This window comes from Narcine bancroftii, chromosome 7 (genome assembly GCF_036971445.1).
Source record: "Narcine bancroftii isolate sNarBan1 chromosome 7, sNarBan1.hap1, whole genome shotgun sequence".
NCBI lineage: Eukaryota > Metazoa > Chordata > Chondrichthyes > Torpediniformes > Narcinidae > Narcine > Narcine bancroftii.
The window spans coordinates 40,536,002-40,556,332 of NC_091475.1; the positions used below are offsets into that span (position 1 = coordinate 40,536,002).

Here is a 20,331-nt window from a genome sequence, read left to right on the forward strand (position 1 = left end):
TTATTGCTGTACTGCATCTGAATGTTGTTAGATCGATTAACAAGCAGAGACTGGCACAAAACAGGTTTATGGAGCAAAATGGAGAGAAAACACTACATAACATTTAAAGCACAATCACCCAAAGCATAACCGTTCTATCAGGTGTTTGCCTGGAAATTAAAGCACATCATATTGTTCTACATAACACAATACAATGTCTATGGAAATTAAAACAACAGTGAAAATCAAGGATGGACATCACAGTTGGCTCATTTTGAGATTGATATTCTGGATTAACAGCTTGTTTGTGAAACACGTAGATGATCCCGACCAAACAGAACGGCATTCAGTGGTGTGCAGCAGTGGTCTGTCAGGCACCTGGGGGATCTGCTGCATTGATGGGTTGGTCCTGCTGCAACTGGTGTCCATAGTGCTGGAGACTTGTCTTTGTGGCACCTAAAGAAGAGATCCCTGACCATGTCCCAGGCTAACTCTTGGCACCTGACCTCAGGTAGAAGATGCTCTTTATGTTAATAAATTAATGGCACACGTTCAAGTCTTTCATACAACATCCCCTCTTCCCAATGGTAATGCCCACTTTACAACCCTCCTTCCCCAACCTAAGCACCTGCTGACCGATCAACCAACCAGGCGGTAGTCACATGCACCCATTCATCATCTGACCTCCCCCCCCCCCCGACACTGGTCACATGGCCACTAACCCCACCTTCAATTCTTGAAGCTGTGATTGCAACCCTTTGAACCAAATCCCCCCCCCCCCATTTCTGATCGTTAAGCCTTATCCCTACCTGTCCCTTCCCCGTATCTCTCTCCCTTTTCCCTATCTTCCTTCCCCATATCTCTCTCCCCTGCAATTCCTGGCTCTGGCCATGATTTCCAACACATGCTGATTCAGTGCACTGAGAACAGGCCTTAACATGGGTATGGCCAATTCAATAGCATTTGATGCTTGGAAGCTCAAGCAATATTCAATGTCCAATCAGTGGGCCATGACCAGAATGGTGGTTAGCCCATTGTGAGTGACAGTTTAAAGTTCCATAACAAACTATGAGGACATTAGGATAACTGTGTTGTAAAGGAGACCACATTTATATTTAGACGTACTCCACTTTATACCACGGTTGTCTCCTCATGGTGTCTAATGGTGGCTTCAGATGAATGTTGCTTCTGGGTTTTCTGAAGCAGCACTGGGCAATGATGAGGAGAAGACCACCAGGCAACTGAAGGAAGCTACCAGCCCAACCAACAAACAAAGCCTGACCAAACTCCCAACGTGGCACAAAATCAGGGACTTCATCACCCCAGAACTTCACGACTGTCAAGTGGGCTATGTAGGACACCGGGATGAGGGTTGTAAGGCCAGCTAAAATGGACAGCACTCCACCACTAACCATTAACATCCCCTTTCTAGCACTGTTGTCACCACAGCAGGTGACTGATCTTGATCCAGACAGGGAGAACACAAAGCTCAGCAGGCCAAGGGCAATGGAGGTGCACATGAAGATTCGAGCCATTTGAATGTCCTCTGGCAGACCAAGGAGAGTATCGTAGGCCTTGCACTGGATGGGTCCATCATCCTGAGCAACACACATGTCCCAGAGGCCAATGGAGAATACTTCAGTAACTATTAGGTCACCATTCATTGTCATCCACTCGCGTAGCATTGTGGTTGCCAAAGAGCACATCCAACCAAGGAACGACAAGCAAAATCCGATAAATTGATACATACAACTCCTTGATTTGGTCTTGTTATTCCTGTGTGCACTGAAAGCTTCATTAGCTCTCGAATTATTGGCCCCTGAAAGGCAGGGTTCAATGATTGTGGGCCTCCACTCCTTGTTACAGGCAAGATCTTCTGCATCTCCAAATGCAGGTAATGGACTGAGGTCATGGCAAGCTCTTGACATTTCCTCTTTACTTCTTGGGCTGTGTGCACAAATGAAGTCACTTCCAGGAGTGCTTGGATTAGAAGATCTGGAATCAACAGAAGACCCTGATTTATAAACAAGCATTTGCTTGAAGCAACTTTGTAAGATTAATCAGGAGTTCTAAATAAGAGCCAACTCAAGTTCTGTGCATTTGTGAGATTTCCAAATTGGGCACTGTGTTGGAAAGTTTTAAAGTTCAAATTTGCTGTCAGAGTATATACATGTCATCACATCCTGAGATTTTTTTTGCATGCCGTGCAGAAAATCTATTACTTGTATTAACTTTCCATGGTTTTGTATTGTTTATGATTCTTTAATGTGACCTATTGACCAGATGTTTCAGGTTTTCTGCTGTAAAAGTGGAAAGTTTAAGTTAGCTTGATGCTATAAAATGGAGTCCACATGTCAGTGTTCATTACTAATTATCGATGTGGCACCATGGCAGCCAAAGAACACATCCCATCTAATGTACGACAGGCAAAACCTTACACAATGTTGCCCTCATTTCAAAACAAGCCTTTTGACCCATGATGTCTGTGCTGAACACAATGCCAAGTTATATTAAAACTTTCTTGCCTGCATGTAATCCATTCTCCTCCATTTCCCAATTATTCATATGTCTATCTAAAAGCCTCATAAACATACCTATTGTATTTGCTTCCACCACTACTCCTGGTAGTTGACTGTTCGATGCACCTACCAGATTCTATGACAGGTAGATTCTAAGTTCAACAATCTGAAAGCTGTTGAAAAAAATCTGTTCTTAACCGACCTCTGGTTTCTATACCCTCTGCCTGAAGTAAGGAGGTTATGACCAGGTTTATGGGGATCTTTCATGCTGTTGGTTGTCTTCTTGCAGCTCCTCATGTAGATGTCTTCAGTGGAAGGGAGGTCAGTGCAGTAATGGTCTTGGCCAAGGTTTGTCACTTTATGCAGCTTTCTGCATTCCTGAGCACATGGGTTTCTGAACCAGGCCATGATACAACTAGTCAGCATAGACCAGGAGCAGTTCAATAGAGTATTCAATGACTGGTTGTGGGTCTGAGTGCACCTGAGAAACCTGAGAGTAATGAACCAATCCTCCCCTCAAGTGCAGGACTGATGGAATGCTGCACTGTCAGAGATGTGACCTTTCACCTAATGTCATACTGGGATCCTGACTGCTCCTTCAACTTAACTGAAGATCCAAGAGAAGCAAGGGATTTCTTCAGTTTATCTATGTCATCCTTCATTCCCAAAACAAATTATCTGCCTTCTTATCTTACTATTATTTTGTGGAAGCTTGTTATGCACAAATTAACTGTTGAGTTTTTTGTCATGTCAACTCTGATGAGATTTTCAAAGGTATTGTAAAGAATGTCATGGAGAGGAGAGGACTGGATGGGTATGGATCGGGTGCTGGTCAGTGGGACTAGGAGGGTGGGGATTTGTTACAGCATGGACTAGAAGGGCCAAACTGGCCTGTTCTGTGCTGTTATATGGAAAAGGAAGCCTTTATCTGCAGCCATTTTTTGAAGTGAAATGGAATGATAAGAGTGATGGCAGTCCCACTCACCAGTGGGATTTCTGAAACCAGGAAGGAACGGCTCCAATCATCCAATTTCAACCCTTGCCTCCCACATGGAATTCGCACTCTTTCCCTGTGACTCTGGGATGGAATTTCCTCTGGGCGCTTGAGTTTCTACTCCCATTCCAAGCCCATCAATTGTCAGCTGTAAATTCTAGGCAGGTGAGTAGTAGAGTAGGAGTTGACAGGAATGTGGGGAGAATAAAATGAGATTGGATTAGGTTAAGTGTATGACAGTGGGCACAACGAAGAGCATGTTCTATGTCATACAACTCCTAAGTATCATAGTGTCTCCTGTAAAATGTTTCAGTTGGTCTTAAGTTTTAGTGAGGCCGAGGAACTAAATTTTCCAAAGACTGATAAAGTAATGGATGTTTATTGAGAAATGAGCATTACTAGTCACTTTGTCCCAGCTCCGAGTAATGGGTTGCAAGGCAAAGCTGTGGAGAGAAACTAACAATTAAACAAGAAGCACAAGATGTCCAGGGTGCAATGGTTTTCTACCAATTTGTAGAGTATGGTTCCCCACAATTGCTTTGTATACTTTACGTGATTTCTGGAATTATTAAGTTGTCACACTATGTGCACCATTAAAAAAAACCCACATGTTTATTATAGCTACCATACAGGATCCAGCAATGCGTGGAAAAAAGAGTGAACAGCTCTGAAAACCTTTGGTGGGGATTCAGAATGCTTCGGCATTGCATTTGGGATGTCCTTGTGCTGGAAATCTTGTACTGTATGTTTGAGGCTACAGATAAAATAGCGTTAACCAGTATGTGGTGGTGAAAATGTCATGGCAGAGAACATGGTGGTGAGGGAGGGGAAAATACTCTGCCCAACCTAACCCTCATCACGTACTGCTGTACCCACAGGGAGGTACATCCGGCAGGAAATCCCTTTGGATTTGCTTCTGCTTTCATGTGTCATGCATTAATTTCCAATATATTTGCTTGTCCTTTTGAGGCTGTTATGAACTAATAAAATTGTAATAATACTAACAAAGGAACATCAATGGAAGATTCACCAGATAGTAGTAAATTCAAAAATTCAAAACCATTAATAACAAATCATTTCTTACTTAACTCTATCTTAAACCCCACTATGCGCAAATGTAAGTGTGTGTGTAAGCTTGATTCTGAAAAAGTCAATTTTAAAGTCCAATTTCAACCATGTTGTTGAACTTTGAAGATCCTTTTAAAATCGTGGTTCAAAACTAATTATAAAGCAAGAGTGAGGCACTTGATTTCTTTAAATTGTTGCTTAAAAGCAATAACGAATTATTAGTTAACATTCAAGTTCTTAGATTTTTCCAAACTCACAAATGTTATTGAGCATTTTCCCGGAAGAGTTTTCTTCATAATCTCTCACACTAAAGATCTTCAATTCCCTCTTATCTCCTTAAGAGTCATAGAGTTTCCTTCCATGAGGCTGCACTCTTTATTTTCAAAAGAAAAGCAGTTGGAAAGTAGTGTCCCTTTTGAAACCCACTTACTTCTGTATTCATTCCCCTTTTATTAGGAGTAACACATAACAGCACCTATTCCAGTTACTGCAATTCAACCCTGTCTTGACTTCTGAACTAGATCAAAATGTCTGAATTTTCCAATATATTTATCAAAATCATGTGACATTATATCATCAATGAGATCAGTCTCAATTCTTGGAAACAATGTGACCATTTACTGGAATCTTTAACAGTTGCCTGCTCCAGTTTCTTGGAAACCATGTGACCTTCATAACTCTGGCTTGCAGACATCACGACTCTGAAAGATTACCTCACTTCTGCATGTATTGTATGGGTGTGTAAACCTGTTCCAAACCCACTACATTACCCAAGACATATTTATAAGAAATATAGTTTAACCTTAATATTAACAGATTTATTACAAGGCTAAAACTGATCTATCCACTGAGATGTGGTGATAGCCAATGGGATTCTTCTTGTCTTGCTCTGCTATCTCTGCTGAGGAGAGAGCTTCAGGTCAAAGATGGGGAGGCTTCAGCATCTGGGACCTCAGGAGAAGGTATGCAGATAGTGTCTGTGTGATCAGTGCTGGTACACTAGCAGGGCACTGTTACAATCTGTGGTAATCATTTATCATTTTGCTTATGAAGTATCTGTCCGCCTCAGCCTTAAAAATATTCAAAGACTCAGCTTCACTGCCCTCAGAGGTAGACAATCCCAAATACAATAAATTTGAGGGGAAAATACCTTTACCACAGTCTTAAAGATGTAAGCCCATATTTTTATACAGTGATCACATTCTCCCTCAAGAGGAAACATCCTCTCCATGTCCATTCTCTGAAGACCCCTCAAATCACCTCTCATTTTTAAATTCTCCAATATTTAAAAATCTAGCCAGTCTATCCCTTCTGTGAAAGACAACTTGTTCATTCCAAGGATTGGTCCAGTAAACACCCTCACAATTCCCCTCTCACTCTTTTATGCTCTGGCAAATATAGGCCAACCTGTCCATTCCAGGTTTTAGTGAAGTAAAGGATTCAATTCAATGTAAATGGAAGACGCTCAAATGGACCAGGGCCAGATATTTTCTAACAGAATGCCTTACAATTTCATGATCCAAATCCCATCAAAAGTTGTATTTACCTTTCTTCTCTCCATTTTGTAATTACCCCTTATAGACTAAAGAAGATAAATATCTGCAGCCTTAATATGAACTGTGTATTATCATGTTAATTCCACCCTTGCTTGGCCTAAGATTTGGGTACATGATTTAGAAAGTTCAGTTATTTAATAGAAACCAGAAAGAATTAAACCAGATCAAAGGGGAAAAGTTGCCTGGCAAAACCTCAACGGAGAGCAAATGGAATAATTTCCAAGGCTCCTTTTGTAAGCAAGGGAACAATTTACAACACATGTCTTTCAATAGAGATGTTCAGTGTCATGAATGGTTTTGATAGAGAAATTTAGGAGAAATTGTTTCTAGTTGCAGCGGGAATGATAACCAGAGAACAGAAATCGAGGATGACTGGAAATATAACTAAGGCAGCATGAGGAAACATTTCTTTTACAGACCAAGTGTTGTGGTGTGTGCTGACTGAAAGGTTAGTGGCAACAGACTCAATGGGTGAACTGAATAATAACATATAAGAGGCATGCAGATAGACACACAAATATGAAGGAGGGATATCTATCAGGTGCAAACAAAGTTTTAGCTTGATTTGGACATCATATTTGGCACAGACACTTAGGCCAAAGGCCTGTTCCTGTGCTGTACTGTTCTATGTAAATGTTTAAGTAACAAAGCAAAGAGCAGGGGAGTGAGATTGTGCCAATAGACATGGCAGGGTGGACTCAATGATCTGTAGGGTTTATTCCTATGATTCAGAGATTTTTGTATAAAGTTGTGGGGGTAGTGGATATTAAAATTTAGCCCATTTAAGTGTCCTGCGGACTGTATAATGTCCTGCCAAACCTTACCAAAGCTGGGTGAAATTCCATCACAGTAATTCTTGGCTTCTGCTGTCCTTAGGACAATGAGGTCCTCCGACACAGTGGACAGAAACACCACATCGATAGACAGTCAAAAGACGTGGAGCAAGGGCAGAGACCAAGAGATAATGAAAAACCTTCATATCATGACAGAACTTGCAGCTTGTGACATACTTCATATGCCCTGCTGCCATGCCCTTTCAGTGAGTATTATTTCACATTCCTGACTTAATGTTGTTGTTGTTAATGGTGGAAAGACTTTGGGAAGTCCAGACATGAATAATTTAAAGTGAAATACTCAACCTAGGACCTGTATTTATAGCCACAGCCTTGGTCAGTGTTCAGGTTAATGATAGTCCTTAGGATGGTGAAGATAATGGATTTGGTAATATAAACTGGAACTATTCACTCTGGTTTACTGGAGATGGCCTTGGAACTGTTCACACTCTGGTTTACTGGAGATGGTCATGGAACTGTTCACACTCTGGTTTACTGGAGATGGTCACGGAACTGTTCACACTCTGGTTTACTGGAGATGGTCATGGAACTGTTCACACTCTGGTTTACTGGAGATGGTTAAATGAATAAGTCATTTGGCCCATTGAGCTTGTTCCGCCATTCAATGAGATCATGGCTGATCTGATGATAAGCTCATCTCCACCTACCTGCCTTTTCCCCTGTCCCTTAATTTCCCTACTATGTAAAAATCTATCCAACTTTGTCTTAAGTATATTTACTGAGGTTGCCTCCATTGCTTCAACGGGCAGCAGATTCCACAGATTCATCAATCTCTGGGAAAAGCAGTTCCTCATCTCTGTCTTAAATTTACCTCCCTGGATCTTAAGGCTATGTGCCCTAGTTCTGGTCTCTCCTACCAATAGAAACAGCTTTACCTACTTCTATCTTCTTTATACTTTTAATGATTTTATATGTTGCTATAGGATCCCCTCTCATTCTTCTAAATTCCACAGAGTATAATCCCAGATATCTCAATCTCTTCTCATTGACTAACCCCCACATCTCTGGAATCAACCTAGTGAACCTTCTCTGCATTGCCTCCAAAGCCAGTACATCCTTCCTCAAGTAAAGACATGCAGTACTCCAGATATGGCCTCACCAGTATCTTGTACCGTTGCAGCATACTTCCCTGCTCTTAAATTCCATCCTTCTAGCTATGAAGGTCCACATTCCATTTGCCTTCTTGATAGCCTGCTGCACTTGCAAGCCAACCTTTTGCAATTCATACACACGCACTCCCAAGTCCTTCTATACGGCAGCATGCTGCAATCACTTGCCATTTAAATAATATTCTTATTTTCCATTTTTCCTTCCAAAGTGAATAACCTCACATTTGCCAACATTGTACTCTATCTGCAAGACCACTTAACCTAGCTATATGTCTCTGCAGACTCTTCGTATCTTCTGCACAATTTTGCTTTTCCACTCAATTTCGTGTCACCAGCAACTCAGACTAGAACATTATGTTTGGGCACTGGCCCACCTTTTTTCATATGTTGATGAAGGACTCAAGCCTGAAAAGTTGGTTATGTATCTTTATCTTTGCTATATAAAGTACACTTGGACTTGCTGAGTTTCTCCAATATTGTGTTTTTATTTAAACCATAGTGTTTTACCTTAGATATACTACACCCTGTCTCCTCTTCCAGATAATGAATAATGTGAACACATGTGGGCCCAGCACCGACCCCTGCAGCTCACCACTCACCACTGATTGCCAACCAGATAAACACCCCTGAATCCCAACTCTCTGCTTTCTATTGGTCATACCTCACCCCCAATTCTATGCATCCTTATCTTCTGTACAAATCCTTAATGTGGCACCTTATCGAACGGCTTCTGGAAATCCAGGTAAACAATGTCCATCTGCGCCCCTCTGTCTACTGCACTCATTATATTCTCAAAGAACTCCAGTATAATTTGTCAAAAAGGACATTCCTTTGCTGAATCCATGCTGCACCTGCCTGTTGGATCCATTTCACTCCAGATGCCTCGCTATTTCTTCTTTAATGGTGGCTTCAAGCATTTTCCAACTACAGGTCTTAAACAACTGGCCTATAGTTCCCTGCCTTTTGCCTACATCCTTTTTTTGAATAGTAACATGACATTTGCCACCTTCCAATCCACCAGAACCTGCCCAGAATCCAGAGAATTTTGGTAAATTATCACCAAAGCTTTGACTATAACTTCTGCCATTTCTTTCAGTACCCTGGGATGCATTCAATCAGGACAGGGGGACTTATCTATCTTTAGACCCTCAATTTTTCTGAGTACTACCTCTCTAGTGATAGCTATTATATCCAGGTCCTCACTCCCATCTCATCCATAACATCTGTCTTTGGCATGTTTAATGTGTCCTCCACTGTGAAGACTGACACAAAAAAATCATTCAAAGCCTCAGCCATTTCCTCATTACCCAATATCAATTCCCTCTTCTCATCTTTCAAGGGACCAACATTCACTTTGGCCACCTTTTTCCACTTTATATAATTATAAACAAATTGTTGTCCGTTTTTATATTTTATGCTTTTTTCCTTCATAGACTACTTTTCCTCTCATTGCTCACTTCATGTTTCTTTGTAGCTTCTTAAAGTTTTCCCTATCTTCTAGTTTCCCACTGCTCTTGGCAACTTTGTGTGCATAAGCTTTTAGTTTGATGCCTTCCTTGATTGCTTTGATTATCCAAGGCTGGCTGTCCCTGCCCTTACTGTCCTTGCTTTTAATTGAAATATACTTTTGTTGAGGTCCGCATCTCTTTGGAATTCTTTTACTGTTCCTCAACTGTCCCTTCATATAGCCTGCATTCCCAGTCTACCCTAGCCAACTCCTCCTTTATAGTTTGTTTAGTTTAGGCATAACACACTGGTTTTTGACCGAACGATTGTAGCCTCCATTTGTATGATAAACTCAATAATAATGTGATCATTCTTTCCAAGAGGATCTCAAATTATAAGATTGCTAATTTTATCTTCTCATTGTGACAGATTATGTTATATTTTATATTGTATATAGATATATTTTAAAGGAGATAAATTGTGGGAGGTTTTTTAGTGAAGGTTACAAAAAAACACTTCAACACAGATCTCATTTAAAATGCAAGAGCTTGGTTCAAGTCAGACAGTCCAGGCTCCGAGTGCCTTTGCATAAACTTTGAAGAATGCCTATAAAGACTTCACAAGTAGGTGTTAATTGGACATGCTGTGGAGAAATGGATTATTGTTTTGGAAGGCAACAGTTGAACAAACTCAGAAGATTAGGTCCGGTGCCGCAGTCTGAGTGCAGTTTGCTGTTCTAAGAGAGTCATGTGGTTTTATCTGAGAGAGAGAAGAGATTGAAAGAGAGAGAATTCAGTTCTACAGTTCAGCAGCAGCAGATGGGACTGGAACATGACAAGCTGGCAGGCTTGTGGAAAACCCCCATTTTGAAGACTGGTTGTGAGTTCTTAGTTCAGTCTGTTCAAAGCCCTTGTGGTCCATACAAGAGGAGATGGTTGGCTGTATAATGTTTCACTTGAAATAAGGGAAACAGAAAAGGAACTCTATTATCATCTGGAAAAACCCTGATGGGGAAAGGTTCTTCAGCAAGACACTGAAGTGGCTGATCAGAAGGAATCAGTTTGTGTCCAATGAGCAACAAATCTCTCTCTGAAATCTGAGAAGAATCTTCATGAGCAATAACCATTTACCTTTCAAACACCAAAGCCTGGTGAAATTCATAAATGTTAAATTCTGTGCACGGTATAAGAATTGCCTGCAACCAGTGAACTTGGAGCAGAGAGAAGTGAGATTGGACTGTGAATCAAAGAACTTTTCTGAATTTACACATACATTACATACACGTGCGCTTAGAATTAGAATGGGGTTAAGTTAGGTTAGTTAAAATTTGATCCTGTTTTCATGTTTAAAAATAATTAAAAGCAACTTTTGTTTAAGTAACCATTTGTCTTGGTGAATTTCTATTGCTGCTGGGTTTTAGGGCCCTCTGGGCCCATAACAATAATAGAACAAGATCCAAGATAGCATGTTTCCTTGTAGGTTCAGTAACATGCTCCTCAAGAAAGGCATCATATATGCACTCTATGAAGTCCTCCTCAAGGTGCTTCAACCAACTTGATTCACCCAATCTATAGCATTTTAAAGTCCCCCATGATAATTGCTGTTTCATCTTTACATTTCTCCAATATTTCTTGGTTTATTGCCTGATATGTAACTGTTCACACTCTTGTTTATTGTAGGTGCTCATACAACTGTTCACACTTTGGTTTACTAGAGATGGTTATCACTTACATCTTGTGTCCCATGCTTGTTATTCACCACATCGTCCAATGCCATAATGCTTTCCAGGTCTTGTTCAATGAATGCACAAAATGCCTTATCATCTGAGGAAGTGAACATCATGCATCTGCCATTTGTCATCCCCACATCTGATGGTATAATCTGAGAGTGGAATAAGCTGCCAGCTGTGGAATTAGATGCTTGCTGAAGTGGTGAATGTAGGCTCAGTTTTGACATGTAGATGGGTATATGGATGGGAGCCATATGAAGTGGTCTGGGCACAGGTCATTGGGCCTAGGCAGAATAGCAGTTCAGCAGAGACTAGATAAGCCAAAAGGCCTGTTTCTGTTCTGTAGTGTTCTATGGTTCTATAATGGAGGAGGTATCACCAATAGAACAACTGCAGGTAGTTCAGAAAATGAGCTGGGCAGCAGGGTGTCTGCAGAGAAGTTTGGGGGACCCTAATTGCTATAACTGTATTTCTTTGTGATGGGGAATGACTCCAGCAAGAGGAAGATTTCCCCTTGATTCCCAGGGAGTCCAGATGGCAATCTAGGTAAAGTCAAATTCTTGTCTAAATGGAAATATTTATTTTTGTTTATAAGTAAGGGCTATTTTAACTGATAGCTAGGTCCTGAAAAATAGTTCTTCAACTTGGTATTGTGCTTCATTCTTTCAGAGTAGCAGCCACTGCCAAATTCCTGATTACTTGAAACTTTGTGGAGTGTAATAGAAACTGCTTCACTAGCCTTTAGATGGCGAATGTGCCATCCCATCATAAATCTTCCCACTACTGGGCTCTCCTCACCTCCTGTCTGGGTCTGTTTTTGGTTTATTGAGGGAAGTTGGTTACCGTAATTAGTTAAAAACATTATTGTATCAAATGACTACTTGGTTGGTAAAAGGCAAACTCTGGCTTTTCATATTTAATAATTCTTATATTGCTCAGAAGTAAACCTTGCTTGTGTTCTAATGATAAAATGACATCATTGTATCAGGATTGTGAATAGATGAGACATCACAATCAAAATGTTTATGACTGTAGAGGGGCAAGCAGGAAGATGCCATGGACTCCTCCCACTAGGATTGGATATGGAGGAAAGAAGAGGCAGACTCAGTCTTTAAACATCTGTTAGGAAGAATGAGAGGTGGACTCATTGAAATATCAAAATACCGATGGGGCTTGACAGGGATATAGGGACGATGTTACACCTGGTTGGTGATGGGGAGAATTATGAGTTGCAGCCTCAAAGTAAAGAGCTTGCCACTCAGGACCTGATGCAAGAAGATGTGTCTTTTTAATAGAAGTGTTTTGAATTCTCCACCTAAGTGGATGGTGGAGTCTCAGCGATCAATAGGTTTTTGGATTTGAAGCAAGGGAAATGGGGTTAGTTCAGGAAGGTAATGTGTCTTGATCTTATTTAATAGTGGAGCATGTGTGGGAGGCCAAATGGCCTTTCCTGCTTCTGTTTCTATTTCACATTCTCATGAAATGGTTCTATCAGCAACTCACCAATCCCTTCTCCCTCTATTGAATATACCGATCAAGCACATTTCACAAAAATTTGGCCATTGCATTGATGTCTGATATCATCTATGATATTTGGTGGAATTGATTTGATCCTGTTACCAATCCACATCGGAATGAAAAGAAACACATTGCTACTTATGCTTACTCCTTAACAATATAAATAATTAAAGTCAAGTATGTTTTAAGCAGTCGGGGTTGACTATAAAAGGACTTTGGAAGTTTCCAAAGTGAACTGAGAGGACACATTTTAAAACTGGCTTAACTCTTTCCCACAAGAATTATATAGTTTTTTCCTGTCATCACAAATGTTGAAGAATGAGCACTAAACATCAATATGAGATTGAAATATATTAAAAGGATGCACACAGGATTGTTAAGGAGAGATATACTCACAGACCAAAAGAGGATGGAACTGTGAGGATTACACAGCTCTGCACAATTGAAAATGTCAATTGTTCCATGATGAAATTTAAAAACAATTCTAAATTTTGAAGAGGTGAAGGGAACGTAAATCTTATTTTCTCTCCGCATGTGTTTACAATTGTGCCAGATGTTGAGTTTTGCCTAACAAATTAGTCTGGAACATGAGCTATCTCCTTACGTGCAGAATCTTTAATATGACCCAATTCACCATGCAGTGTGTTATTCATTTGCAGAAGTAAAATTTATCTGGACAAGTGTGGAAACCAGTGCAAAGATTTACAGGAAAATTGGTCAGTGTGTTTCTTTGAATTCCTCTGTGTAGGTGATGAGAATCTCTATCATTCTTAACATTACCACTTGTCTGAGCAGTGCACTAGGCTCCTTCTTGCCATTCTGCTGTCACGACTGATGCTCCATCCCTCAGCATTCGATATGCATACACTACCAACATGCTATGACTGATCCACTTAAAATCCTAGCAATAGATCCATTTAATCCCCAAACATTCCATGATGGATCTGCTCTGGCTCCAAGCATTCAATAAAGGATCCAGTTGATCTCACAACATTCCACGATGGATTTTCCAATCTCCAAACATTCTACCATAGATGTATTATCAATGATCTACATTGCCAGCAGTGAATGCATTTGCCATTTGATTAACTACTCTGGTGGGTGCAATGTAATTGCTACTTCCCCAGGCTATTACAATCTCTGTAGCAGGGCTTTTTATTTTGTCTCTGACAACTGTTGGGAGTGGGAACAACCATGTCTGCCAGATTGGAGTTACTCTCATCTGATTACTCGGAGCTACAGTTCTGATGTCCACTTGCCAGAAATGTCTGGAGCAGGTCTTTTTTTTAAATTTTTTTATTTTTCACACCATAAATCACATTAACCATGATACACACTTTTTCCTTTTCACACATATACAGTGCCATTTTCTCCCCCCCCTCCCTCCTCCCATCCCACCCTCCCTACCTCCCCCCTCCCGTCCATTTAAGGTACAAAATCTAGGATACATTAAACCAGTCAGACAATGTTGTCATTCAATAAAAATACACCAGAAATTCCACTGAGTCCATTCTTTTCATTTCCTTTTCCTTCCGTTAACTTAGGTAGTGATTGTCCCCGGTAGGTTTTTGCTATTGTGTTTCATGTAAGGCTCCCATATTTGTTCGAATATTTCAATATTATTTCTTAAACTATATTATTTTTTCTAATGGAATACATTTATTCATTTCTATATACCATTATTATTTCTTAAACTATATGTTATTTTTTCTAATGGAATACATGAGCAGGTCTTGAACTCTGTCTATTCTATCACTGATCTGCTGGACGGATCAAGTGAAGTTGTGCCAGTCTGTTGATGCAACAGTAGACCAAGGTAGCCCACTTTAAATCAGCAAAGTCATGGGTTAATGCCTAATCATACTTAAAAAACCTTAACAACACTTAAATCTTCACAGCAGCATTACTGCTTAAATTCCCTTCAGTTCCAAGCTGCAACCACTTTTATCCTGAGTAACAGATTAGCCAGAAGGTATGAAATTAACATCTGAGTCAGCCAATCAAATACTATTCAATTTAAAGATACTAATTGCATTGTAGAATTTTTAATTGTTGTCTTTTTAATAATTATTTTTATTTATAATTATTAATTCTCAGAATGTGCCTGTTACAAGCATGCCTGATGCTTAGGACCCATCCCCAATTTTCCTTGAGAAACTGGCATGATCTTGGATCATGACAGAGGCCAGTCAAGGCCAACCATGCTGCTGTGAGACTGGAGTAATGTGGAAGCCAGAGGACAACACATTTCTTTCCATGAAGAGTGTCGGTGAAGCAGTTGGGGGTTTTATGACTAATCAACAGTTCTCTTTAATGGATAGCAGATTTGATTTGTAATTTTTATAAAATGAAATGTTTAAATTCCCAAAGTGTTGCAGTGGGAAATTGGACTCAGAGTTTCTGGACTATTAGTCAAACAACTTCCAAAACTGACATATAATGATTGGAAGGAGTTCAGAGAATATGGGTGGGGATTGAGCAAGAAAGTGGACAAGGCACAGAAGAGGCTCAAGTGAACATATGGCTTTCAGCTGCTTCTAAATCTTTCTTACATCCACTATGTTATGCTATGTGTGTGAAGAGGAAAGTAGAATTAGGGAAGGTTTTGCAGTACAGATTAAACCATAACAGTTTTTCTCCAAGTATTTTGGTATAGGCTATAGATCCATCACACTTGTTTACTGCACCCAAGGCCAGTTTGCTACTAGGCTAGTCCATTGAGGACTGAATGAACTCCAAGATCAAGTTCTACATTGGGTTTTACCTGCTTGGGGCGGGGGGGGGGGGGGGCGGCGTGGTAAGATGGCGTAGAAGACAGATGTGCAATTCCACCCTTCACCAGCTAGTTTTTTTAAATACCCGTTTTTAAATTTATAAAAGTGATTAAAAGTAGTATTTACAGTTATTGGAATATAGAGGACTACAGTGGCTACCAATGTGAAAAAAATGAAAGCTCAATTACAGAAGAAACTACCTTACAAGAGTGTCGAAGAATTGAGGCCTACCTGTTCAGATGAAACCACCGAGTCGTCAGTGGGAATCCCCAAGGCTCAGAGGACTCCTGCTGGGTTAAGTATGATGCCGGCACCGATTCTGCCTCTGCAAGATGGCACTGGCTTGACGACAAGCTCGGCCGATGCTGAACCACGGGCGCGAGGGCGGTCCAGCCGAGAGAGGGGCCCTCGAACCCACGATGTTGTCGGGTGGGCCAGGGACGTGCAGTGTTGCGTCGGAGGACACACCTGTGCAGTCGCTGGTCCTACCAGGTATGTGCGGTGCTTTGAGGTTTTGGGATTTATTAGAACAGGTGTAGGCTGTGGGGGGGCCCCAAGCGGTGGCGCCCTGACGAGGTTGGGGTGCCGTCGTCGGGTGTTCAGACCCGCAGCCACACTGGAAGAGGACCAGTGGTGCCTGAAGAAGAAGAAGACTTATCTTCATTGGGCAGCACACAAGAACAAATGGAGGTGGAGACCAGGGAAGCTAGGCCTCAAAGGGAGGTGATGGAATCCGGAATGAATTCTATGTGTGCTGTTTTGGAAGGGATTGCCTACCAAATGGACAATATGTTTAAACAGATGTCGCGAGGATTTTTGAAAGTAAAAACTAAATGAGTACTATGTGTGAAGACATGATAAATATGAAGCAAGATATGTCTGTAGTTAAAAGTGATGTTAATAGATGTATAAAATCAGTTGATACATTACAAGATAATTTTTTAAAAATTGAAGCAGCTTTTTTTTGAATGTAAAAATCAAGTTGAATGTAATAGGAAAAAAATGGAAAAAGTGGAGGATTCTTTGTGGATTGGGGAATTCAGAAGAAAGAATTATTGAAGAAAATTGATTCATTGGAAAATCAAAGTCGGAGGAACAATGTGAAAATAGTGGGTCTTCCAAAAGATATTGAAGGTTCCAACCCGATAAAATTTTTTAAGAAATGGATTCCTGAGATGTTGGGCAAGGAGTTTTTTCCGAAAGGTTTGGAGTTGGATCGAGCACATAGAGCATTAAGGAAGAAGCCGTTTCCGGGACAATCGCCACGGGCGGTTTTAATTCGTTGTTTGAAATACCAAGATATGGAAATGATATAACGACTGGCGGTGGAGACGGCCCGACAACGTCAATCTCCAATGATGACCCAAAATAATAGAGTATTTTTTAATGCAGATTTGAGTCAAGAAATTATTAGGCGACGTCGGGAATTTAATTCAGCTAATGAAGTATTATGGCGGAAGGGTTATAAATTTGCTTTTCGCTACCCTGTGGTGTTAAAAGTTTTTTATGGTAATTTTCAATCTCAATTTTTTGAAAATGACAATGATGCATTAATTTTTGCCAATTCGTTGCCAGATTTGTGAGGAAATGGCCGATCTTCATTGTTGTCACCTAAAAGAATGGCAAATGGAAATGGGCATGGGAATGGGAAGAATGGGAAGCGTGAAAAGAATGGAAAGAAAGAAGAGCTGACACAAAGTCTTCTTGATATTGAAGACCCGGAACAATCATTGGGACTGGAATCACTGGATTGAATATATTTATTGTATTTGATTATGTTTAATTGAATAATGTATGTATGTCTGGCGGGGGGGGGGTGGTGGGGTGGATGACACTGAAATCTTTGACAGTCATCTGCAGCTAGTGGGGTTTACCACACCCAGATTTTTAGGGCATTACTACCTTTGGGTGGTTTTTTTTTAGGGGTGATTTTTTTCTTTAATTTTTTTTCTTGATGTTTTAAAGGGGAGGGATTGTGATTTTAAGGATTATAAGGGGAGCGATATTTAGTAGTGTGTGATCACATTGTTAGTTTGTAGAAATATCTAATTTGAAATGTGCAACTTTCAACGTTCAGGAGTTGAATAATCCAATTAAGCGGAAACGAATTTTGGCCTATATTAAAAAAATGAAAGTTGATATTGCTTTTTTGCAATAAACACATTTGACTGGAAAAGAACACTTGAAATTGAAGAGAGATTGGGTTGGTCATGTGTTTTCTTCTTCTTTTAATTCTAAGGCGAGGGGTGTAGCGATTTTAATTCATAAGAGTTTGCCTTTTGAATTACAATCTTTGGAGGGAAATCCTGGGAAAGTTTTGAGGGTGAATTGTAAATTTTTTTGCTGAATCTTGGGTTTTATCTGCTGTTAAAAATGATGGTGAGACATGCAAGTCTAAACCAGTTATAAAGCCATTATTACACCAGATGCTTTGGGATAAAATGGATTCACAAAGGTAACCTACTAATAAACAGAATAAAAATTAGAGTTAATTTGGCGAGAAGGAATAGTAAAGGGATGAAAGTGTAAAGAAGCAGATACTTTTTTTTACTGCTGTCATTAATAATATAAAACAGGTTGCACTCTGAGCCACATGGTTGATATTAAGATGATCATATGTCATCAATCAACTCACAATGTTTCACCATTGTGTAAACAGGAGTTTCTTTCTGTTTAGGATCTTCAGTTCTCGCTAAGTTTACATAGTCCCTTGGAACTCTGCAATCAACCCATGGATGAGAACAGAACAAGCCATAAATATAATGCAGCTACTATTTAAATATTTACGAGGAATTCATTTGTACAAGGCGAATATTCAGTGAGAACTTAATAGCAGATAACAATGATGAATTTATAAGAAGTCTTAAAGAGGATAAAAAAGCGAGGAGGGATGAAATAACTGGAGTCTCCTGCAGAAGATAAAAATTGCATGATCCAGTTGGGCTGAATGGCTAGAAAGTGGCAAATGAAGTTTAATGCAGACAAGTGTGAGGTGATGTATTTTGGAAAGGAAAACCAAGGTAGGAGATATACAGTAAATGATAAGGTGCTAAGGAGTGCGGAGGAGCAGAGAGATCTCGGAGTGCAAATACACTGTTCCCTGAAAGTGGTGTCACATGTGGATAGAGTTGTAAACAAAGCTTTTGGTATCTTAGCATCTATAAATCAAAGTATTGAGTATAGGAGTTGGGAATGTTATGTTGAAGTTGTTTAAGACATTGTTAAGGCCAAATTTGGAGTATTGTGTTCAGTTCCGGGCACCTAACTACAGGATAACAATAGGTTTGAAGAGTACAGAAATTTACTAGAATGTTGCTAGTTCTTCAGGGATTAGTTACAGAGAAAGATTGGACTGGTTAGCACTTTATTCCTGAGAGTGAAGAAGAATAAGGGGAGATTTGATAGAGGTTTACAAGATTGTGAAGTATAGACAGATTGGATGTGAGTCAGCTTTTTCTACTTAGATTGGGGTGAGATAAATATGAAAGGTCATAGTTTTAAGCTGAAGGGAAGTTTTTCACTCAGAGGGTGGTGGGAGTGTGGAATGAACTGCCATCTGATGTGGTGAATGCAGGCTCGATCATGTGTTTTAAGTGTAAATTGGATAGGTATATGGATGTGAGAGGACTGGAGGGTTATGCTATGGGAGCAGGTCAGTGGGACTAGGGAGATGATGGTCAGCACAAACTAGAGGGTCTGAATGGCCTGTTTTCTGTGCTATAGTGTTCTACGGTTCTGAAACTTTTTTTTGACCCAACTGGAGATCCTTACAAATTCAAGTAAAAGATTGCCTGAACGGTATGCAATAATTAAAAAAATATCAGCTTTACTTATTTTATTTTGTGCTTTTGCAGAATCTGAATAATTCTGCTTGAACACTGCCATGAAGATTGATATGTTCCTCCTTAAACAGGTATAAACCATTTTATTTTGACTGATTATCCTTAGCGTGTAGCATGCGGTAAAGACTGATCCCTCTGGTTGTATATATGTAAAGCTGGGGAGTACAAATCATTGGACAGCTCCTGTACTGCGGAAGCTAAGATACAATGGGTGAATCGTTGGCTCACTCTGTGTTGTGTGATACTGCTTTGAAACAATACAATAATGTAGGCTTGTACATCACCTCAGAAGCCATTAATTCTTATTGAATCATTTCTAGTTCATAAACCAAAAGTAAAATCAAAAGTAAAATTCTATCAACATACAATGAATGCCCTTACAGTGATGTGCATTCTGTAATCAACTAAAATTTTTTAAAAAGCTGCAGAATGACAAATCAATTATTAGTCGCATTTATGACCCAATCCTCTAAAAAAATTGAGTCGTCTTATTTTTTTCATGGATCTGAAGGAATTTCATCCATCATACCGAAATAATTTCTTTCATTGTTTAGCTAGAAGATGGTCCCATGACGACCCTCTAATGCATGTTTACAGTGTCAGTAATAAAAGAAGGACTTGTCCTCGCCTTTCACAGGCGATTTTCCAATTGAGGAAGAACTTGTAAAGAGTAATAAACAGAGACTGCATGATACATGGTGGCTACTTTGTACATAACATACTCCCACAGTAACTGAAATGATCATCTGTTTTAGTGGTTGGGCCGAGGATAAAATGCAGGGAATGTGTTTTTTTGTTATTTGTGGAATGGTGCCAAGTCAGGGTTCCAAAGTAATGTCCCAATGGCACCTCTAACCCATATAATTCCCTGAGTCCTGGAGGATCAGCTTGGGTTATGGAACAGGATCCCCAAGGAGGCGATGGAACAAAACCTTCTGTTTCA

General features: G+C 40.0%; 1 protein-coding gene and 1 long non-coding RNA gene across 5 annotated transcripts in view; one reads left to right on the forward strand and one right to left on the reverse strand.

The window, feature by feature from the left end:
- Positions 1 to 765: 765 nt before the first annotated feature.
- LOC138738806 (putative claudin-24) overlaps positions 766 to 20,331 on the reverse strand; it is an 82,012-nt gene continuing 62,446 nt past the window's right edge. For 2 of the 4 annotated variants that reach the window (XM_069889763.1, XM_069889764.1), the window contains exon 2: positions 766 to 2,279. In XM_069889763.1, coding sequence (XP_069745864.1) covers positions 1,095 to 2,012 — 918 coding nt within the window. In that variant the 5' untranslated portion in view covers positions 2,013 to 2,279 and the 3' untranslated portion in view covers positions 766 to 1,094. The remainder of the gene's footprint in view (positions 2,280 to 20,331) is intronic. The other 2 variants (XM_069889762.1, XM_069889766.1) reach the window with 1 other exon arrangement.
- On the forward strand, positions 12,294 to 20,249 carry LOC138738810 (uncharacterized). The gene is made up of 3 exons (XR_011341780.1): positions 12,294 to 12,392; positions 19,401 to 19,459; positions 19,943 to 20,249. It is a non-coding gene; the product is annotated as an uncharacterized lncRNA (long non-coding RNA).